We start from the raw sequence: 19,843 nt of genomic DNA, 5'->3' as shown, positions 1-19,843 counted from the left end.
AACTGACCCTCCAAAATGACCCATTTTTAAGAGGAACTACATCATTTGAGAAGTCCAAAAATCCAGTTTTTAAAGGGGATAGAGCATCCATTTTTCTAAAACAATTTTTTGAAAACATCGCATATATCGCTCTGGTGGCCGCCATCTTGCGCTTTTATCGCGGGCTCAGAAAAATAGCGTAATGACGTCACAACGTCACAAGAGTTCAAGCTTCCAGTTGTTTGCCTGACTTCTTCCTCAGTTTCTTATACTTTTTACTCAATATTTTGCGAAAAAATACAACTTGGTCATCAAATTAAAGGCATGTCAGAATCTAATTCTTCTTCCGAAGGCTCGGACGGCTCGGGAGACGATTTCGCTCAAGAATTTTTCGGAATGGACGACGAATTTGGTTTACGGCCATATCAGTTTGAACCAGAAATAGAAATCTCCTCAGATGAAGAGTTCAGAGAAGGATCTGACAGTGACATTATTGAAGACGATGAACAAGAGAACAATCGACTTACAAATTCAGATTGGTAAGTCGTACCTCTGTCTTATCACAAAACTGAACTACATATCCATTTTATATAAAATCGTATCTTGCCACTCGTGTTCTTGCAATCTGTTCTTTAGATATTGGTATGCATGAATCCAGTTTGCGACCAAAAGCAATACCAACTTTCACAATTTTAATTAAAAACATGTTTAAAAACATCGCTTGATAGTCAATAAGTTATATACTGCAGGATATAGATACAGGGATATAGTTGTGTCACAAGTTGTGTATGTATATTCTCACTTGGGACAATCGTTGATAATGTTCAAAGATACTAAGAATTGTTTTATTTCTGTTAAATAGGTGTACCTGTGGTAGCTGCCAAATTATGGATTCAATATCTGAATGCATTTGTTGCCAAGAAATCGAAAAAGTGGTTGCAACATGCCAGTCTGTTGTTGAAGATGGAGATGCTGATGAACCACCACCATGCATTACTCAACATCCTGGATTCTTACCTGTTTGTGCCAATAAGTATGTTCTTCGAACCGCATGGGCTCAGTACAAACAGCAGTACAGTAATGCGTATGAAGGCCCAGAGCACAAGCAGTACAGACACATTGCATATAGGCAACTAGCAAGATGGTGCTGGGGAGTTCTTGGAAAGGAAGTTCGGGTTGTTCTGCCCTCTTGTGCTGTCATGTGCATCAGAGCACACTTCCCTCCCCCTGGACTAGAGGAGGACTTTGAATTTGAAGGTTTTCACTATGCAGATGATTAGCTTGGCCTAAAGTTACATGGAGTTATTATATACATTTTATTTATTCCTTACTTCATTTCATATACACAGAGTGGATTTTTTTCTATCAGGATTTCTGAATTGATAAATTGAAAAGGAAAACATGGAAAGGCTGAGACCAAAATGTATAAGAGTAGTCATGAATTTATTTTTAGATGAAGTACATATAGAAAGTTGTTTATATAAATGTTTTGTAGGTTTTGCATATTTTATTATTTAAAAACAACTACACCTAGACAAAATATCCAGCTGAATAGAGAACCTAGTGTACAAAGCACTAGTGGACAAAATCATGAGCTAACCAAGCAAATTTTGCAGTTATACTAGACATGGATAACCAATATTTCCTGGGCACCAATTTGTCTGAAAACAAGGCTAGTCAGTATTGTTTATAAAGAATTTGCCTTGAAGTAGCATGCTATAATGGATTCAAAAATTGTGCTAAATGAAAAAAATATTCTCTTGGTGATAGAATCCCACCCCATCTTAGAATCTCGGTACTGACTAGTCTCATTGTCAGACAAATTGGCACTAGGAAATCTTGGCATCCAGGCTTGTCAGCCATTTATGGCTCATATATTTTTTTTCCAGGCAAATAGGCCCTTTGCAGCTCAGTAATCATGTGCTGATTAATTCACTGAGAGCAAATGAATGAACATCTTGATTCCCATGAGTGAAAGCGAAAGTCACTATTCAGCTGGAATTTTTTCTATACTACATTCATACTGGGAGAGACCCCATATATAATGGAGCGTAGATAGTTAAAGAAAAGACCTCTTTTAAGATTTCATTTAAAAGTCAATCGTTTCCTAAGTGGTAATGATATTTTAATACAATTTTCATCTGAACATCTAAAAACTGCAAACTTATCTACCACTTTAATCAGGTCCCCTTCACATTAATTACATATTTTGTTTATAGCAGTTTTACTTGGGTCTGTCATGTACCTTCCCATTTGTAGAAGCATTGTAATTATTACCAGTAATGAACACAACTGTTCAAAGATGAGGGGGATTGGGACGACAGGCTTACTTGACAGTTCTTTCAAAACAGCTATTCACTAGAGTACAATCACTAAAAGAGTGCCAATGATGCTTTGCATTATTTTCTACTAAATAGTGTTAATTAAAAATAGGAAATGGTTAGAATTAGCATCACTTAACACTACACATTTTAGTGTTTGTAGTCTCTACTACATTCCATTTAAATTAATTACCTAGAAAATCTTGACCAGTGTCGTTCAATCAATTCCTGTTTGTCTGGGGCAGGAACACTAGCAATGTTTCTTGGTAATTCAACCTCTTCAATTGGGTCAACCCCTGCAGCCTCCATGCCACCCTCACAAATTTCAAGTACTTTCAGTTGTAGCTCAGGGAGGAAAGCATAGCTTTTTCTTTGTAAGACTGGCTTAACAACCCAGCGCTTGTGCATCTTAGGGAAGCACTTGCGATAACGAGCTTCTCCACTCCTTGGGCCTTTTTGAACAATTGCTTGAATTCTAGCTGTATTGAAATTGTTGTCAATGGCAGCAAGTTGAGTACGAGCAACCATTCCCTTGTAAGAGAAGTGCTCTCTTTTTGAGCAATACTTCAGCATCATCGAATGATAAACTTCAAGCCCTCCTGTGTGACAAAAGTCGGTCAATCTTGCCAAGTCATTAAGTAACTTTGGTTGAAGGACAACCTCTTCTAGGGCCACATGAGCTGGTGACCCCGGCTTGATCCAGTGTGTGGTGCGCACTTGTCTGCAGGTTAGGGGAGGATGGGCACACTTTTTGAATACCTCTGCATCCTTCCAGGAATGCTTGTTCACGCAATGGTGAGCAACAGATTTCCACTTCTCTCTCAAAAGTTGTACATCCCCATTACATGTAGCAGCACACCACCAAAGATGGTTTGAAATGGATTGTATCCAGGGTGCCAGCTCTTGGTTTTTCTTCAATTTTGCTTTCTTGTTCAGCTATTTTACAATTGACTTGGAAAGATGCCACACATCATACTGGTGTTTGATGTGGCTAAAATCTTTTGCCATAGTGCTGGTGATGGATGTGTGTCTGTCAGTTGTGATACATTTTATACTGACCGTGTCTTCTAAAGTGTTCAAACACCTTAGAAACCCCTCTTTCTCCATAGCATTGGAGCTGGTTACTTCAGAGACTTGAACAATGCTGAAGGTGGCAATTTTCCCTGTGCTTGTCTCCATCATAGTATATGTGCCACATTTAGCACTATGGCCAGGACTGTCACTTCGGCCATCACCATTGAGATTTACTATGTCCTTATTTGACAGCTCTTCAATTACAGCAGCCTCCTCTCTCTTCCAAGCATCATTAACAACAGGAAATAGGTAACGTTCCTGATGTCTGTAAAAGACCCTCTCACTCAGAAATTTTAGGCCAAGACAGGATGCAAAGTTTTGAAGTCTGGTAAAAGTATTACCAGTAAATAATATTGATGAGGAAATCAACAAGTTCCCAATAGCTAAGCGATTTAACATTGGCTGTGAGTACCATGTCAAAGCATGATGTTTCATACATGTAGTTGTCACAATAAGTAGGCTGCCTTGACATACAAAGTTGACATCAGCGACAGGTGCTCCACAGCTTCTACAAAACTTGAATAACTGCTGCAAACAAGAGTTAAATACCAAATATTTAGGTTCTTTGATATGGTTTTCAAGAGTTTTATTGCAGTCTTTGTTTTCTGGCTCTAATTCACTGTCCGTTGTTGAAACTGTCTCTTGCGATGAAACAATGAAACCATCATCATCGTCACTTAGTGGGAGTCCCTCTTCCTCTGAAAACAAAGACTTTTCTGACTTTTGTGGAGACACTGTTGGCATTGACTTTACTGGTGAGGGGTGATAGCTAGTACTGTAGCTGTGGTCGTGGAAGCTCACACTGAGTATTTCATCTCTACTGATGTTTGGTGAAGGGGAGGGATTGTAAACTGTTGTTGTGTCGGCATCTTTATAGTATCCAGGCTCTGTCTGAGTTGATGCAGTGGATGTTACAACATATCTACAACCAAGGCAACACTGAACACCAATCTCCTTACAAAGTGGTTCAGGAGAGAACTCTGGTGTTTCCATACTTGGTGGATCTTCACACGAGGGATTTATTGTGGCACATAGCTGCTCCACATTCTTTGAAAATACAAAAATAAACAATGTTTTCAACAATACTATAAACCATTCTTCGAGGCCTACTTTACCTTAAATAATACAAAATAAACATATTAACCAACAATGCTATAAATTATTCTTCCGTGGTCATTTATCCAAGCAAATTTGGAATATTACGGCAACATTGTTATGGTTTACGAATAAATATCAAATGTAAACTAAACACGTGCAAATAACCATTTTGAAAATTTCAAGTATCGATCAAATATTACTAGCTATACTTATGATTTTAAGCAACATTTCATCTATGAAAGCATAAATAGCTAATGATTGATGACTCGCTTCGGTATGCATTAATAAGTCTTTTTCATGAGTGATTATTTCGAAAAACAATGTAAACTATGTTATGTATAAATGACATGTTATCTCACCTCTTCGTTTTGTTTGCGTTTGAGCCGGTTCTCTGATGTAGCTCTTCTTTTAGCTGGCTTGCAAAAATTGAATACTGACGGAACAGCATCGCTCTTTAATCTCCGGTTAACTGCTCCATCAGATCCACTTCAAAGCATGAATCCTCGAAGTGATCGCTGCAAACGTAGCAGTTCTTCAAAGGCGGCAGGTTCTCTCTCTTTATCCGCGCTATCCATGCCTTCTGAAGAGCTATTTTGTTAGGAATTTTGTGGTAGCTAACAGACTCAGTTTTGGAAGAATGGTTGGTGCATTCTGGCACACAACAATGGACCATCTGGATTAAGAAACTTACTCTAACTTAGACTATTAAAAGATCGACTAGCACTCGAAATATACAAACTCAACAAGTTTGGAATGCAAGCTTCACGTTGTGACGTCACGGCATTAATGCGGTAATTTATTGCGGGCTCAAATATGGCGCTCTTCTATTGCTATTTTTCGCGAATTGATTATTTCTTTTCGGCGACATAGAAGCTGTATCAGAGTTCAAAGTTGAATTTATGTGATCTATGTACGTTGTAGTTTTATATGAAAAACGGCAATTTTTGGGGTCAGTTGTCCTTTAAAAGGAATTAAATGCAAATTAGAGTCTATAATAGGATCTCTCCCGTCATATTACTTTCATTTCAGCTCAATAAGTTCATATATTATAAATGAAAAGAAGAAAAAAACCACATAATATTATAATATACTGATTATGTCTAGTGTGGATGTAAACTCCTTTGATTAAAAAGGGAAAATATTTTGTTTAGTACTATAGCTGTAAAGTGGGAGTAAGGTTGTGTATAACTGTGAGCTGTTGTATAGTTTGGTTCAGGTATTGTTTTCTTTAAAAATCTTTATACAGGTGAATACCAAAACCAAAACAATGTCAAACAATGTTAAACAATGTCAAAAAATGACTTTTTTCTCAATTTCTAGCTTTTCAAGGTTTTTTCAGTTGTATCCCAAACCTGCTATTTACATAGTAATGTATTTCTCTATATAAGCACTTTGCAGCATTGAAAATAGAAAAGTCTTTCTGAAATTTTTGTGTTAAGTCATTATGTGTAAATGCCATGTGAATTGTCCTCAGTGTTTATTTTACAAAAGTAAAGAACCAAAGAAGATAGATTTTCCATCTACCATGCATTTACAAATGTATATATATATAGTTTAAAAGGTATACTGTTGAGAAGACCATATAGAAAATAGAAAAAAAAAATATAGAAAAATTCCTGAACTCAGTTGGGCAATTCTGAGGTTTTTCATGAAAATGTTCACTTGCAAAAAATCAATTATATATATTCATGGTAGCAGCTAGATATTTATTCTTTACAATGCTTCATAAGTATACCTTATGTACTAATCTTAAAATTCCATTGTTTTGGTACATAAGATCAGTAGATTAGATGTTTCTTGGGAGTGTGGTTATATCCTAGTCAAATTTAAAATTTAAAACTTAAAAAATTTAAAACTTTAAAATGGAAGTATACATTTTGTGTGACTCTAAGTCAATGTTATTTCTTTTCAGTTCCAGGTTTTATTTCTTGAAACAGCTCATATATTGAGTATATATTAAGCTCTTTTGGAATAGATCATTGGTTAACTACAGAAGTGAGATATAATTGTGTTTCATTTATTATATTTGTCAGAATGATGATATCATTTGGAATAAATAGAAAAAAGAGTTACAGTCACCTTTCACAATGCATTAATCAGTCTTGATTGCATAAAGCATTACAGTTTACAAGAGGCTAAAAAAGGAGACTTTCTTTTTTTAGAAAAGGTTTACTTTCAAAACAAAACAAAAAAAATAAAATAAAATAAAGCTTTGACTAGTCCTAGACCTAAATCTGAAATGCTCCTAATGAGTGATAAGAGTGTGAGCATGAGTCCTCTTTGTACTAACTGAAATTTTTTTTGAAATATTTTTAAAATATAAAAAGGAATTTAGAGGTTTATCCCATTTGATGTGTATAAATTATTGACAAACTTTAATTTTATGCTTGTTCTGATTCCATAGCATCATCTTCTGTCTTACCAATAATGCAGAATAGATTAATGCTAATAGCAGAAATGTCCAGTAACCACCTTTGTGGCATGATTAATATTTAAGATAATTTTATATAAAAAAAGGCTAAACTAATTAAGTGATCGACTTGTTTTGTATTCATGTTATGAAAATAAGTAAACTCGAAAATATATATTTATTGAATAGGTCATTTTGGAAGCACCAAGACATCTTTTGTTTATTTACCTTCTGAAGTGAAACCTAGCTGTGTTTACTATTATTTTATATATGAAAAATTAAAACACTCGAAACTTAAAAATAAAAAAGTTATCTCAACAAAAAGCAATTGTCAGTTTCGATATTTAGTAGAAGAAACAATAACAAACATTTTCACAAAGCTAGAAGTTTAAGTTTGTTGATCTATAATTAGCTTAAGTAAGGAAATTATGGCGGAAAATATTCGGAGGCAATAAGATTACAACTTACTACTTGGAAACATCTTTATTGAAATAATTCCATTTGTATCATAAATCTGATTTAAAGTATAGCAAATCTTGTCATATTTGAAAGGTTAGAATGGAAATGATGGACTATTGATCGTACGAAGAATTTTCCCTCGAATGCCCCAGGTATCTCGTTGAAGGCTTCCTGCACAAGAAAGGAAAAAATGCAAATTGTTTCGGTGCTCATCCTTGGATTCAGGAGCTCATTTGATATGTTGTAGAATGACAAATAGCGAACAAAATATCACAGTCTTGAGCTTAAGTATGTTGTTCTAACCTTAAGTCAGCTCAAAATACAAAGGTGGTTTGCAACGATTTTTGCAATGACTATCAATATTGTTGCCCCAAAACAGCATCTTTTACCATGATGATCAATGAGTCAATATTCTTTCAAAGACCATGGACATATTCAATAGGGTCTACAGATTTATCTGCTTGCTCTCGATCTCCAATCAAAGTCAAACTGAAACGCTGGGAGTCGTTGGAAATATTAGCATTTTGAACACGGGAAGCACTCACGCGTCCGCCATCTTGTTTTCAGGAATTTTGGCGCATGCGCAGCGGTTTTTTAGCCGTGTCGCTCCAGTCTGATCGAAAGTGTATTTTTATCACGGCGGGGGAATCCCCGGTTTTGTGGCACCAGTTGATTGGAAGAACGGCCATCACGCGTATCAGCGTGCCAGCTCAAGGGCGCTAGGACAGACGGATTGCGTTACATATGGGTGTGTTTGTTTCACTTATTCGTAGATACTAAAAAGAGTTCACTGATATACGAGTTACACTGATATTTAAATTTTCAAATAACTTGATCTTTCACGAAACTATAACTTGGAAGATACACCTACTTGCAAGAAGGTTGTCATACGAGAATAGAACGTTTGTAATTTAGTAAATTAGCGATTTAGTAAATTTACCGATTAGGAATAAATCATCGCTGACGTCAGACTTTAATTCATCAGTAAGAAAAAGATAGTTTTGGACGACAAGATGTAACCGGCATGCAGATGAAGATGCCAAAGTTAAATAAATAAAAAATAAGATCAGTGTTTGTTTTTGTACGTTTCTGCTCGTGTAACATTGTGGCTATCATGCAGTTAATAAATAGGTTGACATAATAACAATACTAAGGCCCAGGGCAAACGTCGAACTAACCATGAGCTGAATTTAGTCGAATCTATTACATTTGAAATAGGTTCATGCCTAGTACGACGTTTGCTGCAATTTAGAACGACCCTATTAAATAGGTTCGAGTCCAGCATAAGTTCAATACAAGCCAAGTTGGACATTACGACTCTGGAGCGATTTTGCGGCAAACGCCGTTTTAAACACGTGCCGAACTGAATTCATAAATTATGCAAAATAGTAAATAAATCATGCAAGTCGCATGAGTTACACCAAAGCCGTGAAAACAACCACTCCCCCACCTCCCAAACACTCATTCCCCCTCTGGTGAGCATGCGCTATACAAAGATGAGTGATGAACGAGACCGAGGAGCTCTGCATACGAAAATATATTCAAAACTACTCAAACTGAACATGTCCGCGTTTAGAAAATCCTTGCCACGAGACGAGACTCTTGAGTCTTGTAGTTTTTGTTTTGACCAAACGAAATTTGTTTGCCTGGTTTGTGAGTTGCCGACCTGCAATAAATGTGGTGTATCCGAGAGCAACGAAGATGAGCCGGGCTGGACGGCGGGCAAAAATGTTGCTTATTGTGAATGCTGCAAGAGAGGGGGAAAAAAGAATGAAAAACAGATTTTAATTGTGGTCGAGCGCTATATTTCGCCATTACAAGGATATGCAATAATCCGGAAAAGACAAACAAATATCCGAGAGTTCCCCCGTGCATTGTTACCGCGCATGATAAACTGTAGTTTTGCTATGCGCGGAAACTCCAGACTCGGCTAGGAACTATTATTCGTGGTCACTGAATGGAACTGTAAAAAAGAGTATTAAGATCAACATTGGTTCGACGTTTGCCGCCACGTAGGCCCTAAGTCGACCTTCCACCGATATGAAATAGGTTCGGTGCGACGTTTTTCCGACGTTTGCCCTGGGCCTAAGAGAATTTACCTTTAGACTGGGAAAACTAAGGTAACTAAAACTACGAATTCTAGCGCTACCTGCGTTTCTAATATGTTAGTAGTTAGTCTGACGTTAGTGATAAAGTATTCCTAATCGGTAAATTTACTAAATCACTAAATTACTAAATTACAAATGTTCTATTCTTGTATGACAACCTTCTTGAAAGTAGGTGTATGTGTAAAAGCTTATGAAAAAGATATGTGTAAGAACCAGAAGAATTTTGCGTCATCAAAGGACTTCAAAAAAAATTGGGAAGTGATTAGGAAACGTTTTATTAAAAATGTATATGTTATTTGGCATTGGGATGTCGCCAAACCGTACCTTTTTCTTTACTTCTTTCCCCATTTTTGCTGATTGAACTGTAATAAATACAGCATCAATATATCAATCAGAGGGGAAAAAGTAGGATTCCGTTTTATTATTACTTAAGTTCCTAGTTTGCGTGTACACTGTAGTACCAACAATGTATGAAAGAAAAATCTAATCTAATCTAAATCTAAAACTTTCCCACCCCGACAAAGAGTTGATGGCACCAAATTCTTGATTCATGCACAGGCAGCCCAAACAAGGTTCCTGTGTATAGTTTATAAGGGAATGTATGGGAGTTATGATAAAGTCATGACAATAAAATGTTAGGAATTGAAGAATTGAAGAATTGAACTCTATTTTCCTTTAAAAATAGCTGTTTTATAGCAGAAAGTCCTCTGTGGTTTGAAGAGCGAAATTAGTCCTTCGAAGCAATGTCATTGTACTTTTCCATGCCATGTTGATTGAAATATACAATGTTTTGTTACAGTTTTAAAAATTCTGGCACATGATGATAAAATGCATGCATGTATGGTGTTACGTGTTTTGCTTGGTAAAGGTAAAGGAATTGTTTGAACCATGATTGTATTTTTTCTTGAAGTTGCTTAATTGCTTCATGTGTAAGGAAATCAAGTTTTAAATCACCAATGGTTTAATAAAATCATCCAGAGTTTCTTTATTTTGTCAACCGGCATCGTTGTAGTTTGGTAGAAGAGAGTGGAAATTGATATGCTGGAAAACACGTAGCTTTTCAGGTCCAGTTACATCTCGGTACTCTAGCTTTTTGGTAGTTAGTGGCTCTACTCGCTATTCAAAAGAGATTCCTAGCTGTTTAATAAAATTTTCATATGCAGCCATATGTTTGAACTTTTCCATATTGAATCCATTGGGAAATGTTTTTGTTTTATCAATAACATACTGTTTTCTTAGTTCTCTATAGTTGACTATACGGCTGTTAATGTAGCTGCAGAAACTTGTGACACTCGCCTTTATTTCCCAAAATACACATTGATTACACTTCGTTTAACTGATTGAACTCTCCGATCTTAACGCAGCGATTGAAATTATTCTTTAGCAGTTCTAGCATGAATAAACCGTAAAATGAGATGATTAGCGACGGTTCACAACTAGAAATAGAAAAGAAACATATTAATTGGCGATATTCCGTGATATGAAGAAATGAAATGCAAAAAACTTACAATTTTGTTCTTCTGCTAAAGCTACACGGCTCTGTAACATAAAACTATAGGACGCGTGTGTGGATCTCCGCCCTAGTCCTCCTCTGGCGGTTTTGGCAGCGACAGTTAATAATTACCCCTCGAATTCCAGCTTCGTTTAAAATTTTCTCTATAAATTCGGCAATAGCAGTTTGTGCTTCACCTTTCCTATCATATTTTAATAGATTTTACTGATTTTTTACCATAATAGAACTCGGAACATCCTACTTTGTTTCTGATAAAATATGCTATATATCAAAATAACTACAAGAACAAAAAGAAATCACTGCATTAAAGAAAGTAAGCTGCACATTTATTGCAAACATATAGGTATAGGTACCAGAGAGTTAAACTAGCTCATGGTTGTCAATCAGAGTGGAACAGTACCAGCAGGAGTTCCCTAGGGTACTAAACTTGGACCGTGGCTTTTCATAGTGATGATCGATGACTTGCAAGTACCATCAGCCAGCGGTGTTGTAAAATACATAGATGACACAACTATTTATGAGATTGTCTACAGAAAGTCTCCAAGTGCTGCTCAGGACTCTGTGAATGAGATCTCCACATGGTCCACTAAGAATAAATTTCTGATTCATCCAAAGAAATGCAAGGAACAGAGAATTTCCTTTTCCCGTAAACCGACGGAAAGGGACAACGTTACCATTGATGGTAACGTTATAAACCCTGTTGAATCTGTTAAAATCCTTGGTGTCACTTTCAGAATGACTTAAAATGGAACTCTCATGTATTTGAGGTTGTCAACAAAGCTGCTATAAAAAAGGCTCTACTTCCTTTCTCAGTTGAAACCTGCAAAAGTTGATGCAGCTAATCTGGTCAAGTTTTACACTGCATGCATTCGATCCACACTTGTGTACGCATGTCAAGTGTTTCATCACAGTTTACCAGACTGCCTATATAAGTAACTCCCTTGAAAGGGATACATACGGAGCCCGATTAGTGCCATGCAAATTTCGTGATTGTTTTTACTTTTCTCGACTTTTTTCACGACTTTTTTCTCGACTTTTTTCTAGACTTTTTTCCCGACTTTTTTCTCGACTTTTTTCTCGACTTTTTTCTCGACTTTTTTCTCGACTTTTTTCTCGACTTTTTTCTCGACTTTTTTCTCGACTTTTTTCTCGACTTTTTTCTCGACTTTTTTCTCGACCTTTTTGACCGCTTACTAGCTGGTATTGCAGGCTCCGTTGTTTAAGGAATACAAACATGACTCATGTTTCGTAACGTTGCCTTCAACCGAAACACTTTTATTCTTAACTCAATATTCATTGTACGACGTACTTCATCGTTTACTGTACCATTGCTACCTACCTTTCTACGATACATATCCATGAGTATACTCATATAAGTCTCGTACGCTCAACTCGTTCCAATCACCCACTGCCTTAATATTTATTTATTCATTTTATGCTATTTATTTTTCTTTTCTTTTTCATCATTTTTCTTAAAATCAATCACTTTTCACATACGTACCCCCCCCCCCTCCCCCCCCCCACCACCACCACCATCTCCCGTGCTTGAGTCCGAATACCGGTGTCAAACTTAGTGTAGTTGGGTTTTTAATACCTAATAATAAATAATGTAAATATAATAATAATAATAATAGTTTATTATTTGTATTGCGCAATTTAACATGTTAATATGATCAACTGCGCATTACATATAGGTACACTAAAATACAAGGCATAAAATCTCTAAAAAACTACAAAAAGAGTATATAAAAGATTTAATAACTAAGGTCCAGTTTAGACGTCGAATCCCGCACGCGCCGAATCCAATGCAGACAAACCAAACATTAGTTTGTCCATCTGCACTAGACCCGACACGCGCGAAATTCCACGTCCAAACCGTGCCCAACACGTTAAAACAAATGGGAAACTAATTTGTAAATATTAAGTAAAAGGAAATCTAATCAAGAGCTAGTCTAAAAAGGTGGGTCTTTAACAACGTCTTGAATCTATTAAAATGTCTCTCGTTACGTATCTCTTGAGGTAAATTGTTCCATAACTTCGGAGCAGCCGCCGAAAAAGCACGGTCTCCTAGTGTCTTTTTGGTCAAAAAGCTTGGCGGCTGCAAAAGCAAACCTTTAGAAGACCTAAGATTATAAGAATTGTTATCCTTAATGCTAACCAGTTCACATATATATCTTGGGGCAAGCCCATAAATTGCTTTAAAAGTAAATAAGATAACTTTAAAATCTATCCTAAATTTAACTTATATTGTAAATAATGTAAATATTGTATAATACATGTATACTACACGTATTTTTGACCTGTATTTTACCCCATACAGAACTTGCATTTGCAGCTCGCCATATTGTCCATGCTCTCAGCATAGAATGAGCCTGCTCTACTGTTGTTCAGCTGTCAAAAAAAGTCGAGAAAAAAGTCGAGAAAAAAGTCGAGAAAAAAGTCGAGAAAAAAGTCGAGAAAAAAGTCGAGAAAAAAGTCGAGAAAAAAGTCGAGAAAAAAGTCGAGAAAAAAGTCGAGAAAAAAGTCGAGAAAAAAGTCGAGAAAAAAGTCGAGAAAAAAGTCGAGAAAAAAGTCGAGAAAAAAGTCGAGAAAAAGTCGTGAAAAGTAAAAACAATCACGAAATTTGCATGGCACTAATCGGGCTCCGTAGATACAGAAAAGAGCGCTTAAGATCATCTACGGCTATGAACTGCCCTATGATAAGGCCTTAAGCCTCTCGGGTTAACCAGTGCTGGGAAGCACTGGTGGCGTGCGCTGCTAATGCGCCGCCTCTCATCAATGCGGCCCGAGTCCGAGTCCTGCCGATCTCGGTGTCGTATGTGGGTGGAGTTGTTTGTTGGTTCTCTCCTGTGCTTCGAGGGTTTTCCTCCCTCCTCAAAAATCAACTTCTAAATTCTAATTATTCGATCTCTGGGCTTTCACTTAGTTTGAAGCCTAGCTCTGTTGTGATTGTCCCACGCTGTGATACGACATCGAAAAGCTTTGTAGATTTTTTTTCAGATTTTTTTTAGGATATTAATAGTAATATTAGTATAATTATAAGTAATACCAGGAGTGTTGGGCACCCACAACCCAGAAGCCGTTATAAATGCCTTGATGTTTCTTACTGGGAAGTTATTTGTGCTTAGAGGGGGGGAAAGAGCAAAGAGAACTGTCGCATGAACAGTTCGTATTTGAAGAAAATCCAGAAAAAAATTTGATGCATGTAATATTCAAAGAAAAAGGTGTCAAAGACTTATCAACGTGGTCTCAAAAGACGAAAAGTCCAAAGAAAGGAGGTTCGTCACATAGAGGATCCCACAAATGAGAGGTCCTTTACTTTCATCTATAACTTCTACATCAGCAAATGGTGAGCATGTTTTTTGATGATTAATAGTTACATAAAGCCGTACTTAAGGGCAAAAGATTTCTTGACAATTTCTGTTCATGTTTACAGCCCACCGACTGTTCCGGTGCCTGCTTTCTATTTGCGACCAAGAAAGAATCATTGGAAAAAATTGCCAATACATTTGGAATATTTCCTGTTTTCGGTCTTTTTCCTCTCTTTCCAAAGCAAAAGGTTGTTCTTAAAAGTTAAGTTATATAGCACAAGTAAACTGCGTTACAAAACATCCTAAATGACCCGTAAATTATCTGTTCTTATGCTAATTACTTAATTAACTACCGTATTGAGCGTGTTTTCGAGGCTACGAAACCTAAGAAACCATAAGAGGCGAATGTATAGCCAACTAGCCTGTGAACAAGGCTCTCGGGGAGGGGGGGGGGGGGGGGGGGAGGGAGAGAAGGGAAGAGGCCCCCTCCCCGGAGAGCCTCGTTAACAGGCTAATAGCCAACAGATAGTATGAGCTTATAAAATCAGCACAAATACGGTTCTAGATTTTAACAAATTCCTATGAATTTTATACCAAAATGTTTAGGAAAGCCCGGGGTTTTCAAATCCACTTCTGTTTTTTTTTTTTTCTTTTTTCTTTTTTCTTTTCTTTTTCTTTTTTTTTTTTTGACAGGTTCTGTTTTATTTCAAGGAGAGACGATTTTCTAGTCATGCATTTTCTCTTGTAAAATACATCCAATAGCGTACATTCAACTCAAAAAGTACTGTGGTTTTTTTCAATAGAATTCGATCTAAACCATATAATACAGTCTGTGAATAGTTGAATTAACTGAATCCACTTCTGTTTTTTGCCTAGATAGTCATTATTTTGAGAAAAGATCCAAAAACCGTGTTTTTGAGACATAATTTGTATGGGCTCACATAGCTGTACTGTAACGAAATATGGTTCGAAAAAAGTCCCTTGGGCCACAATACCATCGACCAAAGATTCAAGGGAATTTTTCAAACCATCATGATTTTATGCAAAATATATCATGATAAACATGGTGTAAGAATATCGTGGTTTCTTCAGTGAAAATCCCTCTAAGATTCTGTAGGAGAAAATGCAACCTCCGAAGCTTAGCGAACAATCATTGACTTCATGACTACAAGACCAGTTATGTGTGCTTAACTTTGTTGGTCTTGTTCTTGGCATTGTTCTTAAACCTGGTAAAGGACAACGCCAAACAAGATGGATATGACCACTTAATTTTTGCAGTGGCAGCAGGCTCTCATTTTCTTTTCCTTGAAGCCCCGCCGAGCACCAAGGATAGCTCGACTTTTATATGTGAGTGAGTAGACGAGTTGGGTTATGGCCATGGTTGTCATATGTAAATGCAAATTGTAGTTCAGCAATATGCTATCAGCCTAAAAAGCCATATTTTTAACCGAGAAAAATCACGAACTGGGACAGTGATCATAAGCTTTAATTTGATATTGACTAAATATTATTCGCTTTCCTAAGAAAAAAGAGTTTGATCTTGAACATTCCAAGGAATTTGAATAACATCTACCAGGTGGGGATCCCCTGGTAAATAATGCATTTTTGCGGCATGCCTAGACTCGCGTTGCGGGCACACTGAACTAATAATAACACCTTTAATTAAATATTTTAGTATATGCAAACCGTTGCTATGTGAGTGTTGCTAGCTGGACTTTAAGTAAAATTTTCAAGTTTTTTTTAATTCGAAAAGCATGCGAAAACATGGGAAAACCGATGAATTTTAAAAAGATAGAAATTAATTACTTCACCGTTTATCTTGGTTGGTACCGAGTATGGCTTTATCAAAAGGATGCAAGACGTGGAACACTTCCACATTACTAGACTTTGCATCAGTAAACTTTGAGACAGAACTTGATTCAAGATTCAGATTTCCAGTGTGTAGAAACCCTCTGAAAGAACCTACAGGTACAGACTGGATGTGGGTATCGAATGTGTAGTGAATGTCCTCAAAGAATATTGAGGCAAAAAAATAATACACTAATCTTACATTCAATGTATACCACTGTTTTAGGTATTACTGAACTTTCTCTGATTCTTTACATTACAATTGACTTTTGCAAATGATTTGCTTTTAATTAATACAAATGAGTCTTTAGTCTTTCTCCGATAGCATCCAATGAAACTACAAAACCGGAGATATCAGGGCCCAGTAGATTGAAAAGAGCTAAATTCAATTCTCCTAACCCTGTATTTTAAAATAAATCACCTAGCGGTTGACAAGGGTTATAGCTAAGAATGTGCTTCCCAAGCAGTTTTTATTTCCGATCGAAAGTTGCTTCGTTGCAATTTTCAAATGTGCTTCGTTGCAGTTTTAAAATGTGCTTCGTTGCATATTCCAAAGCGTGACATGAATAATGTCAAGTTTACTCATTTGTGTAGAGCATACAATATACTAATACAATAAACTTTATTAGGTTCCCAATATGGGATCTTCATACCTAATTTACATCATAATTAATAACAAAATTAAGTGAATCAAAGAAAAAAATATATAAATATAAAAAGATATATAATGAAAGTGAGAAATCTAATTAAACATAGAGCATATATATATTATCAACAACAGAATTTCAAATTTAAAATAATAACTGTGCTAAAAGAAGAGGAATAGGAAAATCAATTTCGGATATAGAAGATAAGAAAGAAAATAAATGAAGTGAGGGGAAAAAAACTGAAGAAAAACCGAGAAGACTGAATCAGACTAAGATGAGTGCAGGAAACAGAAGAACAATCTAACAAGATCCATTGGAAGCGTAAGCGGAACAAGAAGAAAGAAATCCAAATAAAAGAACATGCATGAAGAATCAGTCAAAATGAACAAGAACACGAATAAAGAAAAGTAAAAGACAACTGTATGTCACAGGTTCGAATCCCAATGAAATTCTGATTTTTTTTTTTTTTTTTTTTTTAATTTTTTCTTCTAGAAAAGTTAGCTTACGAAACATATACGTATACAATTCTTCAATAAAATATAGACATTTTTACATATATATTTTTGCATGATGAGAATTAAGGGTTTTCAGTTGTTGTTTGGGGGAAAATACCCCTTTTTCGAATCCGTCATCGATATTATCTTTCCATTTCAGTTTTGGTTTTGTTTTTTTTTTGTTTTTTGTTTGTTGTTTTTTTCACGATCGCTAGCCTTGTCGTGGACGCTGGGTGCGAAACCTAAACGCGCGGAAAAAATTTAGTCATGTATCAATTATAATATTACTAAAAAAGGGGGTTACACGAATCATTTTTACGAATTCCATATTAAAGTAAGTAGAAAGAGCAGGGGAGTGTCGGAGTGTTACTGCTGATCGATGCCAGTCACTGAAGAACCCCTGATTCAGGTATTGGCAAAGATAAGAAGTGGGAGAAGTGTTTTTGACTTTTATTCCATTACGTGCGCCCTCTGCCCTTGAGGAAATTAACAACATTATTTCCAAGGAACAAGGAAAATCGTTGGAATTTCATACCCATATAGATAAAGAAAGCTTATGCATTGCAAGATCAAGTGTCCACGGTTTTTTGATTCACACTATAATAATGCCATTACTAGGCCACGCCCTGTAATATTATATTCTAAAAACTCGCGTGTCCGTATGTGAGTAAAATAGAGTTCCAAAGGGATGAATAAATAATTTTTCTAGGTAATAAAACATGTTTTTTATGGCGTCGATATCAGTAACTTTCAACAACCATTTCCACTATAAAATTGTGAAATCTAAGAAAAGGTCTTAAAAATGTTTTAGAACTTATGATTATTTTAAAAGCTATCAATTAAGAATGGATAAAGACATTTATTGTGAATTATAAACTTTTTCAAAAAGCCACGTTTTATTTATTTATTTATTCATTCATTCATTCATTCATTCATCCATTCATTCATTCATTCATTCATTCATTCATTCATTCATTCATTCATTCATTCATCCATTCATTCATTCATTCATTCATTCATTCATTCATTCATTCATTCATTCATTCATTCATTTATTTATTTATTTATTTATTTATCTTTTAATTGGGGACGGAAGAAGCAGATTTTATATCATTAGGTAGACAGTTCCATAGTTCAGGTGCTACAGCTCAAAGCTCTCTTTCCCAAGTTTTTTAAGTCGATATGATCTCTAATTCAGTAGATTCAATGAAGCAGATCGCAAAGAACTGGCTGGTTTGTATGGTGCAAGTGCTAATGTCTGAAATGTAAGACGGAGCAGCATTGTTTAAAGCCTTGAAAGTAAACAGAAGAACCTTAAACTCAAAAGATAAGCTGTTCAACTGGCAACCAATGCAATCGATAGAGTATCGGACTGATATGATCATACTTGTGAGTTCTAGAAACAAGTCTGGCAGCAGAGTTTTGGACATTCTGTAAGTTTTGAAGCAAAGACTTGGGCAAACCATATCACAAAGAATTACAAACATGTACAACTGGGTCTGACAGGATTCAAAAGAAATATGTTTTCGAATTTTCTATGTTTCTAATATGAAAAAAGCATGTTTCAGTTACAGGCTTTACATTGAGATATTATACGTAACTGGTGTCACCACGATTTAAATATGTGGTTATTCACATCCAAAAGTGCTATTCAGCGTATTTTTATCATGGTGTTATCATGCGTCAGTATTGTCACCACGATTTAAATATGTAGGTTAGGCACAAGTAAAAGTGCTATTCAGCGTATTTTTATCATGGTGATATCATGCGTCAGTATTGTCACCACGATTTAAATATGTAGGTTCTTCACATGTAAAAGTGCTTATTCAGCGTATTTTTTATCATTGTGATATTATACGTTACTGGTGTCACCACTATTTAAATATGTAGGTTCTTCACATATAAAAGTGCTTATTCAGCGCATTTGTATCATGGTGATATTATGCGTCAGTAGTGTCACCACGATTTAAATATGTAGGTTATTCATGTGTAAAAGTGGTTTCAGCGTATATCATGGTGATATTATGCGTCAGTTTTGTCACCAAAAAATAAAAAAAATTTCCGCCCCCATTGAATTAAAAATGGAAAATTAATTTATTAATGTCTCACTGTAATCAAGTACGTATTAGCAAAAAAAAATTTTTTTCATTTTTGTGGCTGTAATACACGACCAGCAGCGTAATAACATCTATAGTAATCACTGACCGCTCAACTAATCACAGCGTGCAAAACTCTATATTCAAGTCTAAAATTATACTGAAGCTTAATAATTTTCTGTCGAAAGAAAAATTATTGACCCAGAGCATAGTTAATAGCAGGACCGCGTGTAAGTTGCGAGTGTTGCGTGACGTCTTGCTGCTGTTCTGTTTGTTTATCGTATTTGTTTGTCCTTTATCGCAGGTTTTTGACAATACAACCAATTCAAGAATAATAAAAATACTTAATCCAATATTTTAACCAACTAATATTATCCAAATGAAAGCAGCTTATTGAACGGTTCTGACTCTCCAAGTCTCGTTTCTCCCAACATCAGTTAGACTGATCATGACAGGTGTGATTGCTTTTATTCCCGGGGATTCCC

General features: G+C 35.9%; 2 protein-coding genes and 1 long non-coding RNA gene across 3 annotated transcripts; 1 reads left to right on the top strand and 2 right to left on the bottom strand.

Moving 5' to 3' along the window:
• The first annotated feature begins 68 nt into the window (after positions 1-68).
• On the top strand, positions 69-2,507 carry LOC148908345 (uncharacterized). The gene is made up of 2 exons (XM_089035411.1): positions 69-518; positions 842-2,507. Exons 1-2 carry the CDS (start codon positions 304-306, stop codon positions 1,257-1,259), a joined length of 633 nt encoding a protein of 210 aa, XP_088891537.1. The 5' UTR covers positions 69-303; the 3' UTR covers positions 1,260-2,507.
• LOC148908344 (uncharacterized) lies at positions 2,285-5,359 on the bottom strand. Its single transcript, XM_089035410.1, has 2 exons — positions 4,832-5,359; positions 2,285-4,421 (listed from the first exon to the last, which is right to left on the bottom strand). Exon 2 carries the CDS (start codon positions 4,365-4,367, stop codon positions 3,237-3,239), a length of 1,131 nt encoding a protein of 376 aa, XP_088891536.1. The 5' UTR covers positions 4,368-4,421; positions 4,832-5,359; the 3' UTR covers positions 2,285-3,236.
• Positions 5,360-7,350: 1,991 nt separating this feature from the next.
• Positions 7,351-7,941, bottom strand: LOC148908343 (uncharacterized). Its single transcript, XR_016120796.1, has 2 exons — positions 7,645-7,941; positions 7,351-7,512 (listed from the first exon to the last, which is right to left on the bottom strand). It is a non-coding gene; the product is annotated as an uncharacterized LOC148908343 (long non-coding RNA).
• Between the last annotated feature and the right edge of the window lie 11,902 nt (positions 7,942-19,843).

The sequence above is a fragment of the Actinia tenebrosa genome, unplaced genomic scaffold (genome assembly GCF_029948245.1).
Source record: "Actinia tenebrosa isolate PJP-AT-01 unplaced genomic scaffold, QUT_ActTen_1.0 PGA_scaffold3__52_contigs__length_22856419, whole genome shotgun sequence".
NCBI classification, from domain to species: Eukaryota; Metazoa; Cnidaria; class Anthozoa; order Actiniaria; family Actiniidae; genus Actinia; species Actinia tenebrosa.
Note: the sequence above shows the minus strand (reverse complement) of the source record. Positions and strands in the feature narration are given on the sequence as shown.